Source organism: Pteropus medius, unplaced genomic scaffold (assembly GCF_902729225.1).
Source record: "Pteropus medius unplaced genomic scaffold, Ma_sr-lr_union100, whole genome shotgun sequence".
NCBI lineage: Eukaryota > Metazoa > Chordata > Mammalia > Chiroptera > Pteropodidae > Pteropus > Pteropus medius.
This window is the reverse complement of record NW_024346065.1, coordinates 3,572,017-3,592,894: the sequence shown is the minus strand read 5'-3', so window position 1 is coordinate 3,592,894 and position 20,878 is coordinate 3,572,017. Positions and strand designations below refer to the sequence as shown.

Genomic DNA, 20,878 nt, shown 5'->3' with positions numbered 1-20,878 from the left:
CATCACTCACTGATCACACGTTCCTTCTCCCTGATCCTCTAGCCAGGCTCCACCCCAAACTCTGGTATAATGCCCCAGCCTCCCACAGTACCCCTAGTGAAGGATTTCACAAGGAGGAGAAAATATGGCCTTCAAACAAAGAACCTGGTCACAGACTTGCACCAGAAGCTAACACCTCTGGAACTGACCACAGGCTTGGCAATTTTGGAAAACAATAGGGGTCTCCTCTGGCTGTGACACCTCCAGGCCAGACCCCCTGGATATGAAAGACCTTGGAATGTCAGAAGCCCTCCCCAACGGTTTATTTAAAGAAGCTAAAAGCCATAGCTGCTGTGAGAAAATAAAGGGATGAAAATCTGAACTCCAAAAAGCACATCTAAAAGGGCGTGACTGACAGGGGTCTGAAATTGAGCATGCGTGACCTAAACCACTAAAATAGAGCACCTGCAGCTTGCCTGGGACACATGAAGCTATATCATACCAGTCACTTGGGTACTGGGAAGCCATCTGAACATTGGTGACCCAGCCTCAGACAGACCCAGGCAGAGTCATTTTTTTTTTTTAAGCAGCTCCTTTCATCCACCGTCCGCCTGAAAAAAAGCTATGTGGGATCCTTGATCCTGCCAGGCCTCGGGTGTCCACCCAGGGACAGGTGTCCATCTGTATGTCTGAGGGAAGGTCTGGACACACCAGTCTTCAGGTGTCTGCTTGTGCAAAAGAGGGATCTGTGACTGGGGAAAGAAAGGGCAAAAATTCCAAGTTCCCACATCGCCAGAAAACATCCTTTCCAGAGACCCAAATGCACCTGAAAAGAACACGATGAACCAGATGAGAAACAAAGAGGGCCTTGGTCAGGTACCACCTTACAGAGGAATTCTTCCCATACAAAACTCTCCCTCTGAAGCAGAGCCCTCCCCATCCTGCACTATTCCAATATTTCAATAAGAGTGCCATCAACTTGTCTTTTAAATCTCTTTAAGTACCAGTGCTCTCCATTCCCTCTCACTAGTCACACACACACACACACACACACACACACACACACACACACGAGCACATACACAAAGTACCTCATTGATCTCACATTATAAGGAAGTGAAATGTTCCAGCCATAGAACATTTTCAAAGAACTTAGGTTTACCTGTTTGAGAACCAACACTTACTAATACATTTGACCATGACTGCTGGAAAATTTTCTAAACTGAATGACGTAGTTCCCTGATGTACCAAGCCCGTACACTGAATGTAATTTATCACTTCCTGATGACTCAGGGATATGTTTCTGAGGCTGTCTTTATTACCACGGTCTATGAGGCCTAATGATCTAGCCTTCCACCTTGGGCCACTTTTAGCCTTGCTTAGGCTGTCCCAGCCAAGCGCACCAAGCACACACCCTGCAGAGATGGTACCCTGGGCTTCAGCTGTCTGGAACATTCTCTCCCTAGATGCCTACATGGCTTACTCTTTCCATTCGTGCTGCAGCTCAAACACCATCTTATCAGAGAGACTATCCTGGCCATCTTCCTGTCAGTGTCCTTTTGCTGCTTTATTTTATTTTCCTCCATAAACACATAGCTCAGGTGCACTGCCAGCCTGAGCCACCCAAACAAGCACTGGGCAGGGTCTTGGGAGACAAGGACAGGCTACCTGTGAACTCTCTCCAGGTTGGGCGAGGGAAATAAAAGAAGCAGAATATGAGAAGGTCACACTCAAAGGGCCTCAGCGGGTCTAGAAAACCTTTGTGGGCCTCAGTCCTTGACAGCAGACAAGATGCTAATGACCAAAACTTCCCACTTTGCAGCTTTGTCTGTAACCAGCCTTGGTCCCCTCTCCTTCCCTGCTTGGCAGCTCCAAAGGAACAGGGAGGGGACAGCACAGCGGCAGTTATGAGTTTCTTTTAGTCACCCTCCTCCTTGGCTGCAGTGTGTTAGGCCAGCCCTGCTTCCCAGGGTGCCAGGTTTCTAGCAGTACAATAATTGGACCCCATTTTGAACTCTGTTTCAGAGCTGCCTGACATCTCAGGAGACAGTCAAGACAAGGAGGCTTTTTCTCCTCCTCCCCACTGCCATTGGAAAGAAGCGCTGACCTGTTAACTGGGAGTGTGAAGAGAAAACCTGGTCGGCCTTTGGACCCTTCTAATGACAGATGGTTCGATGAGAAAGTTTTCCTTCTGGTGAAAAGAAATCTTTCTCCCTGAAATTTTTACCCACTGGCCCCAGTTCTGTTCCTTGGGACCCTACAGAATAATTCAAATCAGTCTCCTGCCTTTTCTATTGGCCTAATGCTAAGCATCCATGGAGGATTCAGAAGTGTGAGACATGGTTAGGAAGTTTTCACTCTGAGGAGTCAAGAGTGATTTTATCCAGGCATCAAGTATTTTTAAAAATAATTATCTTTATTGGTTTTATCATTATGTTAATAGATGCTTATTATAGAAAATGTTGGAAACAGCCAAAAAATGGAAAGAATTACCTGTAATCCTACACTCCTATTGCTAACATTTTGTTCTGCATGTTTTTTTCTTCCCCCAGCAAATGTTCATGCAGTGAATTCAAAGGGTGCTGATCTAGGTGCTCCAGGAAAGATACCCGGATGCATCAGACTTGGATCTTGCCCTATAGATACTTCAGGGGAAAGGAGACGCACATGGGCTTCAGAGGCAGAAATGTGAGTTTCAGAGGCATGCACGAGTTGCTAGATCATGGGTGAGTCATTGAATCTAAGCTTCATTTACTCATATGTTAACTGAACCTGTTAATGACACCTTCCTCATTAAGTTGTTGAGGGGATTCAAAGAGGTTAAAGCTTGTACAACACCTCAAAGTGTTCAATGAATCAGCCACCATAAATATAATACAGAGGTAACAGCAATTACAGAGGCTGGACGGGTGCAGAGCAAAGATGGTAGGTGTATAGAGAGACGCTCAGCCACTTGAAACCATTTTCAGAGCAGGCTACACAGTCTGTGACTGCACCAACCACGGTGTCTGATTTAGTGAACCAAATTACTGTCCAAGTGTAACCATTGTTGACAAGTCTGAAAGCTCTGCTCCCTGCTTCTTTCGAGAAGCCTTGGGTTTCCTGTCTGTTTAGCCTCCTTGTGTCTTTGCCCCACTGGTCATGGAGAAGGTCTCAAGAAGCAGACAGGGATAAATTTTCAATTTTCTAACTGTAATGAACTGCTCGGCAACAGGCTCACCTCTAAACCCCAGGGCAGTGTCCTTCATTACAGCAAGACAAGAAGTTCCCCAGGGAATTTGGCCCAGCCTTGCCTATCAGTGGCCCTCCATATTGACTTAAATGGCACTTGCAGAGCCAGTGCCTCTTCTGCTCACAGAGCCACCAGAGAAAAAAGTCAGCCCCAAAGCTCTCAGAGCAGCCAGTGGGGCAACTGCTGTCACTGCCCAGAAATAAGGGACCAGAATGAGAAGCACTCTGCAACTAATCCTGTGCCCTTGGGCCTCAGGTCTCCCGGGGAGGTGGCCCTCAGTCTGTCAGGTGCTTCCGTGCTATCCTTAAATCCTAAAAACAGGTCTCGTCATGACCCTGGATGGAACCCCAGTGGCAAGAAATCAGGCCCTTTCAATGTTAACATTTGGCAAAGGGAATTGTGGGTGTTTGTGCTTCTCCCTCCCTCTTTCTTGTATGTGGCACCTAGACGAATTAAATATAAAATCATTTTCTGTCATTTAGGCAAATCATATTCCCCCAGTTACCAAAGGCATACATTATAAATAAAATATAAACTCAGACAGATCTGACTGAAGCCTCTGCTCTCAGAGAACAAAGCTGGAAAGCCATCATATGTGTTCTTTTCTGCTAAGTAATGGGGAGGAACCTTGCGAGGCCTCGAGAGTCATTGCACAACTTTCTCCTGACGGGGGGTGTCCCTCCACAAACCATAAACCTCACAGTACCCTTCAGAACTCCCTTAAAGCCATTTATTCACCTCTAGAAATCAAATTCACTTCTATCATCAGCTTATCTAAGGATCAACAAATCTTAGAAATCATTTAACTGAAATTTAATACTTAGAATAACCAAGGTCCAGAGATGTTAAATATTTTGTCCATAGTTACTCAGTAGCATCTCAACTGTAGAATAAGAAACTCCAGTTTAGGAAAACTCTTGCCTAAAAACTTTCATGATTCTGGCCTACGGCCATGCCATTCTGAACATGCCTGATCTTCGAAGCTAAGCAGGGTTGGTTAGTACGTGGATGGGAGACCACCTGGGAATACTGGGTGCTGTAGGCTTAAAAATAAATAAATAAATAAAACTTTCATGGTTCCAAATAAGATATGTTACAAATGAGTACACCAGTATGATCCTGAAAATACCCATTATGAATACTCTTTAAAATATGTCTATAAAATGAAATTCTATGTAACATCTTAGCATCCCAATGAATTCACATATGAAAAACCTGAGTCCCAAACCAGTCACAAATGTTCTTCTCAACTGTGAGGCCTAAAGACTGAAGACCAGCCGTGTCTGCTTCGCCTCCTGCCTTCACTGCCGTCCAATGCCAGCATGTATCCATGCAGGCTCAGTGGACGTGCCCAGATCCACTCCCTTGCCCATCAAGTATAGCATGGAAAAATCGCAAATCCTGCCGCACCTAAGTAGCCATGTAGGGATGGAGTCGGTATCTCCTTTTATTTTACAGATTCCATAACCAATTTTTCCCATCAAAATTTGTGACACATGGGCTGACAGCAGGACAGAATATTAAAAATCAGGACCTCCCTGAGAAATCCTGGCTGTATGGTTGCCATGCCGACAGCCCACGATGCCAAAAAGGGGCCTCCTAGGTCCAGAAGCAACTTGGCTGGCTACGAATAGCACAGACATTGTGAAGACGAGCTGCCTCCTGGCCGGGGCTGCTATGCAGACCCTCCCTTTCCCTCCTCAGCTCTCTGATTCCCCAAGGGAGTGATAATGACGCCTGTCTGAATTTTCTCATTCTCTGTCAGCAGGGCCGGCCACATCATTCTCTAAGAATCTAGAAATTCACATGCAGTGTCCTGGCCCAACTAAACAGAGACATGTTTGGGAATGGCAAGAAGACCCAGTGAGAGCTTAACCATAGATTTCAGGAAGAAGGCCTATCCTCAGCCACACCTGAACAAAGGGTTCAACTCCCAGAGAAGCTGAATATGCATGCCGCTATCTCCTTAGGTAAGTTAGGTTGGAGCTGGGAATAAAATACAAGGGGGACATGAAGCTAGGACCATTGACTGCTCCCAGAGATGAGCAGAACTCTTAACTTCACTCATCTAACCAGTCCTTACTAAGTCTTGCTGTGTGCATCAATGTGGGGATGCAAGAAGCTTCCTGTATAGTCCCTGTATGACAGCTTACATTCAATGAGGAGACAGGGCAGATGACTGAGAATCCCACTACAGTGAAATATCTTGGAAGATAGGAATACAGTGCAAGGCTGTGACAAAGGCAGTGTGTGCACGGGGACTAATGCCTAGACAGGCACCTAGGGCTAAAGCTTAAGAGGAGAGAGAGAGAGAGAGAGAGAGAGAGAGAGAGAGAGAGAGAGAGAGAGAGAGAGAGAGAGAGAGAGAGAGAGAAGAGAGAGAGAAAGAGAGAGAGAGAGAGAGAGTGCTGGCTATGTCCTTATGTGGCCAGAGAAGGCTCTGCCACTCATACCCAGAAACTTCCACTCTCTCTCTTCCTGCATCCCCACTTCCTGGCTCCCAAGAATCTTCCTGATACTTCTTCACACTTTAAACTTAGCTTCCCATTCACAGCCTTTTCCTAATCTGCAGCAAGTCAAACCCCATGGGAACTGGGACAGGGTGAGAGGATGTTCACTGGAGCCCCCAATGACCTCCCATTTTCACCTCTCAAAATGACCGCTACATGCCTCCAGCAGTGCCCTCCACACCATCCCCGGGCTCTCAGTCTGAGTGGCCTTCCTGGCCAATCTGGGAGGGCGCTCCAAGAAAGAGGGGAGAGATCCAAGATCAAGGCCAGGATTCTAAAGCAGAGACAAAAGTGATGAGACCCATTCTAGGGCTCTGGGAAGTAATTTCTCTGTGTTCTCTTCCCCTCAATCTCCCCCCTCTCTCCCCATCTCCTTCTCTTCCAGCTCAGACCCTCCTCCCATCATACCACATAGAGTACAGAACATTTGGCCAGCCAGTCTGTCCCCTGCCACTTCAGGCCCACCTAACCTGAGACCAGGGCTGGCCCTCTCAGAATATAAGAAGGGGGTAGCTTAGATAAGTCCATTGTGTGGACACTCCCAGAGGGGACTGAGGCCCCTACTGGTTTGGCCAGTTCCACGCTGATCTCAGAGTCCACCCAGATCCCAACACTCTGGGGTCTTGACACAGGAGGCTTTTTCCTCATCAGCCTTTCTGTCCAAACATCCACAGTGCTTTGAAAACAGTGTCCTAGTGACAGTGACTCTCATTTCAGAAAGGAATGTTCCACCTAATCAGGCTTGCTCCAGAGAGTTCAGTCAGACAGGGGTCGGGGAATTGGGGGAGAAGAGAAAACCAGCAAACCCCAAGGTCTCAAGCGAAGTCAGAAATACAGTTCCTTTGCAGAAGATTTTTACTTTTTCCAGGGTGGGTAATAAGATACAGAACTGGAGCAGGATGGGAATATGAGAGCACTTCCACACCGACACCCCACCCCCATCACCACCACCACCGCCATATTCCTGGGGCCCAGCGGCCTTTGCACAAACATCTTAGATTCTACTCCACACAAGCTTTCTCTGTCCTGACGCTGCACCTCCGTAAGAAGCTCCAGACCCCTCCTTCCCGAGGCCCAGATCTTTTCACGTCACAATGGCCACTCCAGCTCCACTCCCCACTCCCGGCCCCACACTCTTCTCTACTCTTGGTCCTCGTCCAGTCAGGCTGCCCCCGTCCAGCAGGTCGCCCACAGGTCGCCCAAGGCTCTCGCTCATCACCTGCCCGGGTCGGAAGAAGGCGGCTAGCTGCGGGAGCTCGCCTCTCCGCAGGTCCCAGAACCTCTGCCTCAACAGGTGCCCCTGACACACAGAGTCGTCACCCCAAGCCCTGGCGGAGGCGGCGAGAGGCACGCCCCCTGCAGGGCAGCGGGGACTCCGCACGCTCAGCCCGGGTCCTTGGAGCGTCAAAGGCCCCCGGAGCTCCGCCGAGACCCCCCGCCGTGCTCCGATGCCTGTTTCCCCGCTCGCCTTGACTTTGCAGGGCTGACTTCGTGAAAGGGGATCTCCTAGCCCGGGCGCAGACACTGCTAGCTCACCCGTTGTGATGGAGTAAGAGGCGCGTACGGGAAAAGACCTTTCCCTGACCAAGAGAACCCCGGGGGTGTTAGTGGGGTAATACTCCGTGCAAAAGAAGCTGGTTCAAGTTGACCCGGGCTCAAGGGTCGCAAAGCCGGGCGCAGCCCCTAGTGACTAAGTCTTACCCAATGACCCCACCCCACGTCCCTAGCCCTCAGGAGGTTGGAGAAGGGGTGCGCAAGGCCACCTACGCGCTCAGCCGCGCGCAGTTGCCACCGCCGGCTTGCTGCGCACAAGGTCCAGCCTCCTTCCAGGGCTGGTGAGGCGCCCGCAGCCCCCGGCCCGGCCGGGCGGCGCGGTACCGAGAGAGCCGCCACGTTCCCATTCGCGCGCGCACGCCGGGCCCACCAAACTTGCAGCACTTTCTCCCAGCCCCCACCCGCTGTCACCCTCCCTCCATCCGTGCGCCCTGGCCCCGCTGGCCCGACGGAGGTTGCCATAACAACGGGCAGGAATGCTCCAACAAATACAAAGCCTACAGGGCGCCGCGGGCACGTAGCCCCCGGCCGGGCCCCGCGCCCTCTGCAGCCCCGCGGGGCTAGGATGCGCGCCGCGGCTCCCCCGCCTGCCGCCGGACGCCGGACGCCGGACGCCGGACGCGCAGAGCAGACTCACAATGAGCGGGATGGTGCGGTCTTCGCGGAGCTGCTCCGGCCTCCCACCAGCCTTCTGAGCGCCCCGGCCTCCCGAGGATGCTGCGTGGGCTCGGTTGTCCTGCCATAAGTAGTAAAAAGTGCCCAGGATCCAGGCTACGGTCAGGATGGCTATGGCATTGGCGCGGATCTTCCTCATGGTGGGCGGGCGGGCGCCCCAAGTGGGGGCCCGGGCCGGCGAGCTCTCGGGGCCGGGGCGGGGGCTCTCGCAGCCCCAGCTGTTTGTTTTCGCTCGCGCCCGGCAGCTCAGTCCTGCAGAGCAGAAAAAGGAGAGAGGTGGGGGGGTGGGGGGTGTGATGGGGAGAGACGAGCGCGCGGAGCGATCCTCACGGTCCTAATGCCCTTCAGCCCCGCGCGCGCGCGTCCCCGGGGCGCCCATTCATTCGCGCGCAGATCCCGCCCTGCGCTCCAGCCCCCGCCGGCGGTCCCGGCCGCTGCGCTCGGGTAGAAGAACGCGACGGGTGCGAAGCGGCGCTGGAGGAAGGCCCGGTGAGGCAGACGCCTGCGGCGGAATGGCGACGGGCCAGAGCCAGTCTCGGCTCCCACCGCTCGGTGACGGAGTGCCGGGCAGCTGCCCCCGCGCAATCCTGGTGGATCCCGCCTACTTCCACCCACCCCCGGACCGAGCAGCCCTGAGTCACTGGCTGGAGATGCGCGACCCCGACCTGGGCCCGCGCCGCGGAGCTGCGGATCTGGGCTTGAACTGTACTCTGGCGCAGGGTTTAAGGTGTGTTCCGCGAGTCCTTGGGAAGGGGCGGCTGGGCGGGAGGAGAGTCTCGAGTTTGCACTGAAATCTTCTGCAGCCTAGCATTGCTACCCGCCCGAGGGTCCTTCCGGAAGAGGGATTGGAAGCTGGTGCACTTGACATTCGAAGAGAGCGAAGGGGAAGCGACGCTGCTTCACAGCCAGCAGAAGGAGAATGGGAGTACAACCACCCCACAACTTCTGGGGCTCCCAGCTTTCATAATGCGTCCCTCCACCCCTCACCCCCACCCCGACTGTCTCCTGGACATCCCTGAGGTATCATCATCACCGTTCCATCGAGAAGAAAGGAAGCCAGAAAGGCTGGAAGATTCTCCCAAGGCCACGCACCTAATTAGTGGGCAGAGCCCAGTGTAGAAGCCGTCTCTCCATCTGACACTTTCAACAAAGTTCAAAACAGTGGTGAGAGACACGGACACAGAAATCATTGAGGTTCTTCCCCAGTCCTGGTGGCATTGAGAATCCCGTGTGAACTGCTCTCACTCTGGCAGAAGGCAAGGTGGGCTACATTAGTTCTAAGAGGCCAGCACAGGCTGGGCACAGAGCAGACACTAAATGACTAGATGCTAAATAAACAAATCAGGCAGGGATTACAGAGGAGGAAATGATGTATTGCAAGGTGGTCCGAGGGAAGGCTTCTCAAAGAAGGTAGATAAATCCTTTGAATAAATTCTTAAGAGGCAGGGTATTGGGGCGCGTATCAGCTGCATAGAAGCGAAGGTTCTGAGGATAGAAGTACTTGATATGTCCAAGGAAGAGAGCTGCCTGGCATTGCTGGGGTCCAGGACGCTGGGAATGATTTAGTGGAAGTTGAGGTTGGCCAGGCTGGGAGAGTGTGGACTCAGGAGGAATGCCAGGGGCAGAGTTGGCAAGGAATTTGCTTCCTGCTGGTGCTGCTGGACACGGGCTCATCATAAGGGCCAGAAAGAGTCTTGACCTCTAAATGAAACTGCCTCAGGAATCGGGTAAATGGTGAGGTCACAGCTCATGCCTTACTCTAGCCACCCCCATCAGCACCACTCATTTCCCTGTGTTTCTCCGGCACTCAGGACTTAACCACGCACATAATAGATGCAGGAATCATGGGGCAGACCCAGTGGTCATGTCCTCCGTAGGAAGCCAGAGAAACCTTGCTCCTTAGAAATCAGACCCCACAAGTATCTCCAGACAACAGGAAAGTGTAAGAGAACTGCCCTCCTGGTGTCCCCACTTCCACACAGGCTCCCATTTCCCAGGACTTGGGGAATGGTCCTCTGTTGCCATAGGCTGCACTCCTCATCCCAGCCTGGTCTATGCATGTCTAGTTTTTGGCCTTGAGAGTACCAAGTGGGATCCAAACTTATCACACCAACCCTTAGTGAGAGGCTCCAAACTCAGCCCTAGACATAGGGGATAAAGCGGGACTATGCCAAACCAAAATCAGGCTGGTGGGGTTTCTGATGGCTCCAGAAGGAGAGCTCTATGAGAAGAGAGGGGAAAGGAGGCGCTAGAATTTGGCAGAATTTCTCCCAAGTCACCCCTTGGCTCAATGGTGAGTATGTTGCACATCTGTGCCAAATAGTCACTCCCTGGTAACTTTCCCAAAGAGAAGCTTTCCCCACTCCACCAACCCCCACCAGAAAAGCCCTAGGAACCTAACCTCTCTGGATGACTTTAGACTTCACAGCCAGCCCTTCCTTAGATGAACACAATAAACTTCTCTGGGGGTGTGGTAGCGGGGTGGATAATCACCATGTTTATTTGACCAACAGAAATTTAACAGAGACAGAGGTTAAATGAGGGGGCCTCAAGCCACAGGTACACTGGAAGGGCTGGGAACCACCTCGGCTACAGCCTATGTTCTTTCTTCCAGAGTCTAATCCCAAATACGCACAGAGCTGGGCCTCTGCCTCCTTGAGATAGAGTTCAGTGTTCAGAGATGACAGTGAGCAGTTTCTTCCCTGATCCTAGGAATGGATTCCAACAGAACCATAGAATGAAAGCGACACCTGAGAGACAGTGTTGCCTAACATTCATTGAACTTCGGAAACAACAAGCGTGATAATAATAGCTACAGCTCACTGAGTACATAGCAGGTGCCAGCTGCTGAGCCGGCATCTCGCACACATTATCTCTAACACACCCACTACCTGCAGGCGAGGACTTTGAGGCTCAGTGAGGCTCTTGATTGCTGAGTCCTAGACCAGGTGAGTTGTGGGGCTGGGATTCAGTCTATTTTCTATTCCAGTGTCTGGACACCAGTGCAGGGCTTCTGAGGCTACTGGGCAGTCTGCCAGGTGGTCACAAATTCTGTATGCAAGGACCTCACTTCTCCTCCGGGCCTCTGTTTTCTGTAAAAGGAGGGAGGCAGAAAGATGACCTCTGAGGTCCCTTCAGTTGTGCGGTTTTAGATTTCCTGTTCCTTGGGCATGGTCCCTTTCTCTCGGGCATGATCCGGGCATGGTCCCCTTCTCTTTTAAAGCTGCTACTGCTGAAGCCAGCACTCAGGTAAGCTGAGCAAAATGCTGTGTGACCTTGGCACTCCCAGAGGCCCCAAGGAACTCTCTGCCCCTGCATTTGATGTGAGGATTTGGGGGTTGGGGGGGCGGTGGATAACAGAGGGAAGAAAGGGTATAGCTCTGTGTAAGACCCTAGCTCTGGAGTTGAACAACCTGAATACAAATGCTGATTCTGTCGCATATTAAGAGAGTAACTTGGGCAAATTCCTAACCACTCTTAGCCTCAGTTTCCTGGACTCTGAAATGGGACATGAAAACCCTTAACTTGCAGCATTGTTGGGAAAGGTAGGATGAAATAAAGCGTGCAAAATCCAGTGCCTGGTCACCAGCCCAGTCCCCTGGAGGCCCACTCTCAAGTGCAGCTGCTGGCTGCTGGGGTGAGGGGGATTCGTGAAGGGCCTGCCCAGGGCACACACACAGGATTGCTCACCAGTGCTAAGAAAGAGTACAGACCCCAGTCAGGCCTCTTCAGCTACACCCAAGGTCCCAAAAGGATAACTCCCTGCCCTAAAGGTGGGTGGCTGCCTCTTCCAGAGTTTCTGCTGTGTGGACTGGAGGTAGGGCCCCAGCCCCTGCTGGTGTCTATCCTTGACAGCATACCCATTGCCTTTCAGACCATTGGCTTCTCCTCTCACCCTGTCCAGAGCAGCAGGGCCTTGGAAAGGTGGGCGCGGGGAATGGATTAGACTCCCATATCTGCTCTGAGCAGGAAAGGAAGCAGGGATGGCAAACAGAGCATATGTTACCTTGCAACAGGCACTGTGCCGATACACAATCTCAGTTCAGAATGCTCCCCACAACACTTCGAGGAAAGTATGACCATCTCCACTTCACAGATGAAGAGACTAATGCCTGCAGAGGTCAGGCAGCCATCAAGTGGTGCATCTGCCACTCATTACCAGGTGACTGCACTTTAATATACCATTGTACCTAAGGAAAAGTTACTTATAAGTTTAGTTTCTATAAACCATGATAGATAGAGAAGACCTAACTCTTTGAAAGGAGCTCAAAGTTATTAGTTATGATTCTCCTATTTGTCTGGTAACCATGGCTTTTTATATCAGCTTCTGCCACTGCAGTGTAAGCTTCATGGGGGTAGGGGTCCTGGTATGTTTTGTTCACCACTGTCTCCCCAGTGCTTAGAACAATGCTTGAGATATAGTGGCACATAGCTCATTAAGCATTTGCTGTTGGAAGGAAGGGAGAGAAAAAGGGAGACAGAGGTAAGAGAAAGGGTAGAGGACCTCTGAGCAACATGCACTTCTCTCTTAAGTCAAGCACTTGAGAGTTAGGTGCAGGACTAGAGCCCAGAGAAAGGGAGGGACACATTTAGGGTCAGTGTGAGCCAGTTTAATGAGTGACCCAGGCCCCCTAACAATGCTTCCTCAGAAGCAGCTGGCTCCCTCCTCCAACCATGGGCCAGGGGCCAAACCCTGTTGCCCCAGGATGAGGGGGTGAGAAAGTCCTTCGTGGTCTTATCAGAAGTCAGGGGAGGAATGACCTTGATTTGGTGGATAACTGCAGGAACTACAAATGTTATCACTGATCATGAAATAATCCAGCTGTTGCTTTTGGGAATAACAGGATTGTAGAGTTCCAGGGCTAATTAGAAATGTGTCAGATGCTTTTTCTTAACAGGAAGGAATTCCTACAAAGAAAAGATGCATAAATAAAGCCAGCTGGTCAGCAGAATTGGTCCTGGAGGCAGAGCCTTGTCCAAGGCCTCCCTGACCTCCCCATCTCCACTACCTTCTTGGTCCCTTCCTCTCCTCCAATAGCCTCTGCAGAGCTGAGTAGCAGAGATCCTCAGAGCAGACCAGATGGCCCAAAATGCTAGGCCAGTGCCTGTCACATGCCTGTCTCTCACTCTTGAATAGGAGATCCTCTGAGCAGGGCCCGGCAGCCTTCTTTTGTGTATCAGCAGTTTCGAGCACAGTTTTTGTGCAACGAGTAAATGAGTGCATAAATATTTAGGGTGGCGGGCTGCTGCTACTCCCCATTTTGTCTCATGAAAATGCCGCATAGCCCATTCAGATGGTAAAGCCAATGCCGCTTGCCCATTGGGGTAGCGTTTCCAGTCTCTTTCTTTTCCTTCTTGAACGCCTACCATGCCAGGCACCTCCAGGTTCCAGGGACATGAAAACGAACAAAATTTTGATCCCAAGAGCCCAGTAATCGATAATGGGGAAATACACATAAATAGTCACAAGATCATATAATGGAGTGCCATAGAAGCCCACAGGGGGCTTCTTCACAAGAAAGAAGTCATCCGAGAGCTGAGTCTTAAAGGATAAGCAGATAGGCAAGATGTGGAAGAGGATTCTAGGAAGTGGAAGAGACCAACAAAGGAACTAAGATGTGGAAGTGTATGGGAGCACCGGAATGGTGAGTGTTTCAGTGTGTATGGTGTTGGGGTGGTGACGGTAATAAGATTAGAAAGGTAGGTGTGGACCAGTTAAACAGATGTCTTCTATGCCTTTGTAAGAAGTTTGGACTTATTCTGGTAAGCCATGGAGAACCATCCAAGATTTTGAAACAGGGAGTTATATAATGGGTTATAAATTTTAGTGAGGAGGCTGGAGACTAGTGGCAGGTGATCACAATGATATTGCAATAGTCCAAGCAAGCAATTCTATGGGCCTGGATTGGGGCAAAAACAGTGAAGCAAAAGAGAGAGTCAAAAGATTTGGTGATCAGTTGAAGATGGAGGTGAGAAAAGGATTTGAGAACAACATGTTCATTTTTTGCGTAGGAAACAAGTGCTTTGGTTTAAGGTAACCATTGACTGAAATGGGGAATACGGGAGGAGGTGCAGATTTCGGAGGCATATTCAACTGAACTTGAGTTCTCTGTGGTCCATCCAGGAAGGCAGCTGTAAATCCAGGTCTGGTACTCAGGACAAGGGGTGGAAGAGGCCAGTCAGGTAAAGATGAGAAATACAACTGGGGCAGATGTTGCTGGGTGGCTGCCCATGTGCCTGGCACCTGGGCATGTGGGAGGGGCCGTGTGCATCAGAGTTTAGGACTCCTGGGTCCTTCATGTAAAGATGAAGGAACAGAACTGGCATTTTTTTTCTCTGCCTCCATCAGATCCTCTGATTCAAGGCCTTAAATCCAGGTTTTTAAGAGTATTCATTTCTTTCTCAAGGACTTCATCATCTGATACATATTAGGATGGACCCCAACATCTAGGGCTGGAACACAATTTGGCTCAAAAAGAGGTCAGACAATAAGACCAGAGAGAGAATTTGAATTGAACAGAGACACATGGTCCTGGTCCTGTATTTCCTTCAGTCTAATGGTGCCTATAATTGATACCTCCATTTTTCTTGAGAAACCGAGAAGCAGAAACTTAGAATGTTCCCAGGATTAGTATATATTTTGAAGCTCTTAGAAAAGCTGAAAATATCCATTGATATGTTTTGAAGTGTAATTTCCACTCCCTTACCAGCCAAAATAATTGAACAGGAAGAAAAAGCTGTTAATGCAGGAGGCGTATAACATCAGATGCCTATTGCCTGGAAATTTACCATTGCAAAGCAATTGAGGGTTCTTAGAGCCAGTGTTTACAGCCATACATGTCCCCTCTCACTGAGCCAACCTCTGAAGCCATCAAAAAGCCCATCAATCTGGCTTCGATACTGAAATTGTTCACAGTGTCTGGAACTCATGTCAAAGCAGAGAGAATTTTAAAAAATTATGCTGCAGGTTTTGTCAGTATATAAATCTTGGGGTGTTTCCTCCTGGTAGATAGTGTAAACAGTTGGGGCTGTCAGTGCCCATGGAGCCAGTGATGGCTGAGCTCCATGGTGGCATGACCAGGCACATCCTCCCCGCTTCCTTGGCGTTCTTGCCCCGTGTGCATGCACAGGTTGTCCTCTTGTTCTAGTCTGGGTTGGCATTCCTCCTTCCTGCCCAACAGAAAAAAATGCCTGCCTCTGACTCCAGCCCTGGACAGGAGGTCTGAGGGGCACAGATTCTTCAGCACACGGATGGTGGTGTGTCACCTCTCACAGCCTCTGCCTGACTCAGCGGGATACACAGACAATAGACCTGATCAACTTTCATCTTGTCTTCTATTAATGCCCGTGTGTCTGTATGTGTATGTGTGTGCTATTTTCCAACTGGAATTTGACTTCAGGTTTTTCCTGGAATTACTGATTTCATCCTCTATATTTGTGTCCAATGGAAGAAATTTCTAAATCCGGGTCCAGTCACTTGTCTTTTCTTCTATTTCTGAATCTCTTGTCTTTACAAAGGCCAGTACCTAAAGATAGAGCATTTAGTGTGCTCTTGAGTGACTGGGATGATTAGGAGGTGGGAACCTAGGTGTGCCATCAGCTAGCTTGGTGAGCCTGAAAAAGTACCTGGGCTTGTCATGTTTAAAATGAAGGCTTTGGGCAATTGGGGGAATCGTTTTATGAACAATATATATGTCTAACCAATGTACTATATATTTGAAACTAATTTAAATAAATATTTTTAAAAATTAAAAAAATAAAATGAAGGCTTAGTTACAAGAGGACTTGGAAAGTCCTTTCTAGTGCTAGCATTTTAGGATTCTATATACTTATTTTAATATTTTAAACCATTCTCTGGCCCAGTAATTACTGGCAATAAACCGACACGATTTTCTTTATTATCATTTGGTTCCCCTGCACATGTTACATACATACATATACATCCAAACTATAATATTCCATTGGATCAAGAATCTGAAAATTTCTGGATTGTAGCAAACCTGAAAAAGGAGATATTGAAAGAATGTACAAGAAATTGGCATGTCTAGGGATGCCTCTGAAAACAGGACTTTTCATTGTATATTTTGTACCTTTAAAATTTTTTGCCACATGCATTTATTACTCTTCAATTAAAAGTTTTTAAATCAAGAGAACAGTTTTCCTTTTTCTTCTACCACAGGTCTCTCTGCAGCTCAGTTCCCTAGGGGGAGAGGAGACTATGGTGGGGCTGGCATCACACCCTGGAAGCCACCTCTCAGCCCAGGACCTACCTAAGACCAACTCCAGCCTTCCAGCTGAGTTGGCCAGCAGCCCTGCTCCCCTGGCTGCCCATGCATCTGGAGGGGTTCTGTGAACTCACACTATTTCTGGCTGCCCTTGCCACTGGTACTCCAGTTGGGCTGTTGAGCTGGTACAGGGACTCCATTCAAGGTGTTCCAGTAAGGGGCTGGCTCTCATGGCTCTAGCAACCAGAGGGGCGAAGGGACCAAGAGTTCAGCAAAGGGAGAAGTACACCTAGCCTTAAATTCTCCAGATCTTGCCATTCCCTTTCAAAGAGAGACTGCCTTTTGTTTTGTTTTCTGCTAATATGAGGACAGGAACATGAAAGAAAAAAAATGAAAAGGCCAGAGATGAGTGGGGAGAAATGGTCTTAAAGCTCCCTTTCCTGCTGGCCCCAACCCCACGCCACTTGCCTCCACATGGCAGAGCTGGGCTGCAGAGTCGTTGGCTGGGAACTGCTCCCCTGGTTTTCATCCCCAGTGCCAGCTCCTCCTCAGCTTTCCCTCATGGCATTCAGCTTCCACCTGGCCTTCCTCTTCTGCCTCCTTTTCTGATTATCACTATGGATGGGTGCTGGCCCATTGCTTCTGAGTCTCCTACTTCTCTCCACCCCTCCTCTGATTTCTCTGATTCCTCTTCCTCTGGCTTACCTATTTGGCTTACCTCTTGCACTGCCACGCTGCCCAGAAACACCTGCCATCTTTAAGGGCCATTTCCCAGACAGAAGCTATACCTGTCCCATCACTGGGATTGCTCAAAGTAGGTTCTTCTACTCTCCAGTCCCATTCCCTGCACCCGATTTCTTTCCAGGTAGGGGCAGGTTGTTCCCCCTAACAGGCCATGGGAAAGTAGACATGAGGACAATTGAGAAGCCATGACAGAGTCAGAGAAAGCAGCAGACGGACATGTGCATACAGTAAAGTGGACACAGACTCCAAGAGATGTGAAGATACAGAGCATGAGGAAAACAGCTTCAGGGAAAGAAAAAACAGAGAGCAAAAACCAATAAAAGTGCAACAAATACTAAAACCAGAAGGGCCTGCGGAGGAACCATCCGGAGAGCAGTGAGAGGATGGCTGACCTCAGTGGAGTTAGGTCAGAGAGGGCCAGGAGGGCGGGGGGTCAGTATTCGAGGGGCTGGATGCTAGAGGAATGGCGGAACAGAAATCTCTCAGGAAGGGTCACTCATGTCCCAAGCTGTTTGGGCTTACTGGCTACAGCAAGCAGAATCTATTTAAAACACACCAGGCATTTTGCCTTGTCCTGTTTCCTTGCCCAGAAAGGGCTGGAGCCAAAGGCTTAGGGAACCATCCCAGCATTAGGACCCTGCACGGACTACAGGGCTCTGAGACCATGAAGATCCCTGCCCCATCTAGGAATCACCAACCTCCACCCTCCATACAAGCTGCCAGGACACTAAACTCATAGCATATTGATCACAGTCCCAAAGGTTACTTGTGTTATCTATGTCCACTGGGAAAGGCTCAACGAGTCCTTCGTTCTCTCTTAAAGCTCGTCAGAAAGCAGATGCTGCTCAAATGTGACATCTGCTCGAAAGGGATGCTGAAAGGGAGCTCCTTGACCAGTGGGAATATTCTTAATGATGACTGGAGAGGCCTGGGTGATTAGATTACAGCAAGACAAGGAAGAGAGCGTGAAAGGACATCAAGGATAAAATGGCCCTAGGGAAACCATATGGGACTTAAATTGGAAAACGCCAAGTGCCTCACTCCTTTCCGTAGACTGCGTATCTCTGGGAAGCTCTAATCTAAAGAAGACCTGATTCCGTATCCATCTGCCATGGAGGTGTACAAAATGAGGCTGGGAGATAAGAAAAGTGGCCAAGGAGAGCCGTCCACATACACTGTTTTCTCTGAGACGGGAATGAGAGGTTCTTCTTCCCCCGGTTCTTGAGCCTGTAAATTGTGTAAAATACTGCTCTGCATGAGATTTATGAGTGATTTATTGACTTATAATCAAATCAAGTTTTGTCTGCCAGAGGAGTTGGCTTTTGAAAATAAATTTGGGGTCAATCCTATGCTTAAAGAGAAAGATGGCTTTGAAGGTGACTAATCATTCTGGTTCATGTTGTAACTGGAATTTTGAACGTCTGTTTTGGGGGATATGGGGATGGCGAAGGGGCTGTCTCAAGACCCACATATAGTTTGCTTTTAGGTTGCAATTAAACATTACTTTAAAACAAACAAAAAACTTAAGCAGATAGCTCCTGTGTTGCTATCTGGAGCTACTGCAAAGAAATACGAATTTCTTAAAGTCCATTACGGAAAATCTCATGTATATTTAAAAAGTAGCAAGCTTAATATAAAAAAAAAAAACAGCTTCAACAATTATCAACTCATGGCTAATCTTGTGAGAAACATGGACTTTGAGCCAGATGACAGAGAGAATGAACTTTACAGCACAAGACAAATAGGATCAGTCCCACTGAGGCTGCAGGATCTGAGTTTCTGCAAAAATGCCCTAGACTAGAGCCTGGAATATGAAGAGGAGGGTGGAGAAATGTATTTCTGGTTAACAACGAAATAAGAAACCTGGGACTTAAAAAACAAAACACACATACACACTCCCCATCCCTCCTCAAGGCAGTACCATGCAAAAGTAATAGTAACAGTGGTTTCCTTCACAATGGAAAGGACTGGCAAGGAGATTCCCTTTTTACTTTACATGTTTTTTAAAAAATTGTACTATGTGCATGCATTAGCTATTTTTTAAAGTAACTTGTTAAAAATAAACGTCATGAAGCTTTACAGTAACCAAGTCCACTAGATGTGACTAAAGGGGAAACTGCGTGGACCCAGACCACCAAAACTCTGTCATATTTTGACATGGATGTGCTGTCTTATAGTAATTTTCTCAGCTAGATGAATGTACAACCTTCCAATCCCAAGCTGTATATCAGGAGGAGAGGTGCTTCGTGTAACAGAAAAACCTAGCCTTTAATGTTTAGATGGGTGTGTACATTTGTCAAAGTTCACCGAGCTAAACTCTTAGGATTTGTACACTTTAAGTTCATGATTCTGCACTTCAATAAAGTATTATTAGCAACAATAACAACAAAAATCCCAGCCCTTGTGTATGAATAAGCCCAAAAAATCACCATTTGGGGTTCTATTGGATTTGTGGTTCCGAGAAAACTGGTTTTTGGAGAAAACAACATAACACGGACTTTTTGCAAAAACGTGCTCTGGAAACCACCCCTACAGCATGTGCTTTCAGTTAAGCATTCCGTGGCTGAAACGCAACTCTGTGCTGAAATGCCGAGAGGATGAGGCAAAATCTTGGCCAAGGTCAAGCTCTGCTGATGGTTTGAGAGGGGGATGGCAGCCAACTGCTATGCTTGTATAACATTTAAAAAAGAAAAACTAACCCCGAGTCATCTTCTGTTCCTTTTCTGAGCCAACTTTAGTCCTGCTCATTGTATCCAAGAACTCAGAGGAAGCCATATGTGCTACAGCCCAGGCCGACCAAACCTCCAGGGCCCAAACACAGATATCTTGATGAAAAAGAAACTAAGCTAGCTGACTGGGGGCTCTAGTTGGCTCTATGAGATATAACAAAAGGTGTCAGAATTTTAGACAAATTTAGGGTCCATCTAAGAGAGGGCAGAGAAATATATTTTAGCTTCCTTTTTGGCTATCTGGTCCCTTTTCTGGAATAACAATAGTATGACTCCAATATGGTAGAAAACGGGGGATCATGTCTATGTCTAGGTGATTACTGTAAAAAGAGCTTCAAGTTTAGGATATTTGGTACCAATCTGCGCTGCATAAAAAAAAGCCAACACACCACACCCTCTTTGGGACTGAAAATAAACACCAGGATGGACTGGAAAATGTATTTTCTGCCAGGTCATAGGGAATGGATAGTGAAATGTCTTTCAGCAGCTTATAAAACACAAACTTGACATTTTGCACATGTCTGTCTCTCTGCTGGCCAAGCAAAAGTAATCAGGGCAAAGTCAGGGTTATGCAAAATGCAGGCCCCAGAGACATCCCTGTGAGTTAATTATGCCTTAGGATTCATGGATGGATAACAATGTGTTAACACTGTGAACCCCTATATTTTCTTAGGTAGTCATGACGACACAAAAACAAGAATGTTTTTAACTTATTGGTTTAATGTTTTCCCTTTAAAGGACCCAATTGTCTATTCGATTCTCTCTATATGGTATAGCTTTAATTTTTATTATGTCCTTAAAATGAGAAGCAGTCTTTTTTTCTTCAATATCCTCCCATCTACAACACTTGGCAAACTTGCCTAATTTCCATTCCATGCTTATCTCTTATTAAACCTTACAGCACTAGAAATGTGCTGAAGATAAAGATTTCTCTTCTTTCTTTACTGTTAAAGGGTGAACTGGGTAGAAGAAACATGAGTTCCCTAAGGCCACACACAGCACATCTCTGGTGAGGAGAGTATTTTGACCCCAGGTAGAACACCAGATGGAGGGAGCAGTCTTTTCTCGAGTGAGTGAGGCCAGGAGGACATAGTGTGGTATTCTGTTTCTCTCACTCCCCTCCTCTCCATAAGCAATCTCCATTCCCAGGGCTGGGGGCAGGATGAGAGCGTGCAATGAGGCAGAAGGTACAAAGCACCCGAGGAAAAGTACCACATCAAGAAATTGTGG

At 48.5% G+C, this 20,878-nt stretch overlaps 1 protein-coding gene across 1 annotated transcript in view; it reads right to left on the bottom strand.

Annotated features, from left to right (window-relative positions):
* Positions 1-8,476, bottom strand: part of GALNT16 (polypeptide N-acetylgalactosaminyltransferase 16) — a 73,086-nt gene extending 64,610 nt beyond the window's left edge. Inside the window, exon 1 of the mRNA XM_039875350.1 lies at positions 7,913-8,476. Within this exon, the coding sequence (XP_039731284.1) occupies positions 7,913-8,089 (177 nt within the window). The 5' untranslated portion in view covers positions 8,090-8,476. The remainder of the gene's footprint in view (positions 1-7,912) is intronic.
* Positions 8,477-20,878: the final 12,402 nt, after the last annotated feature.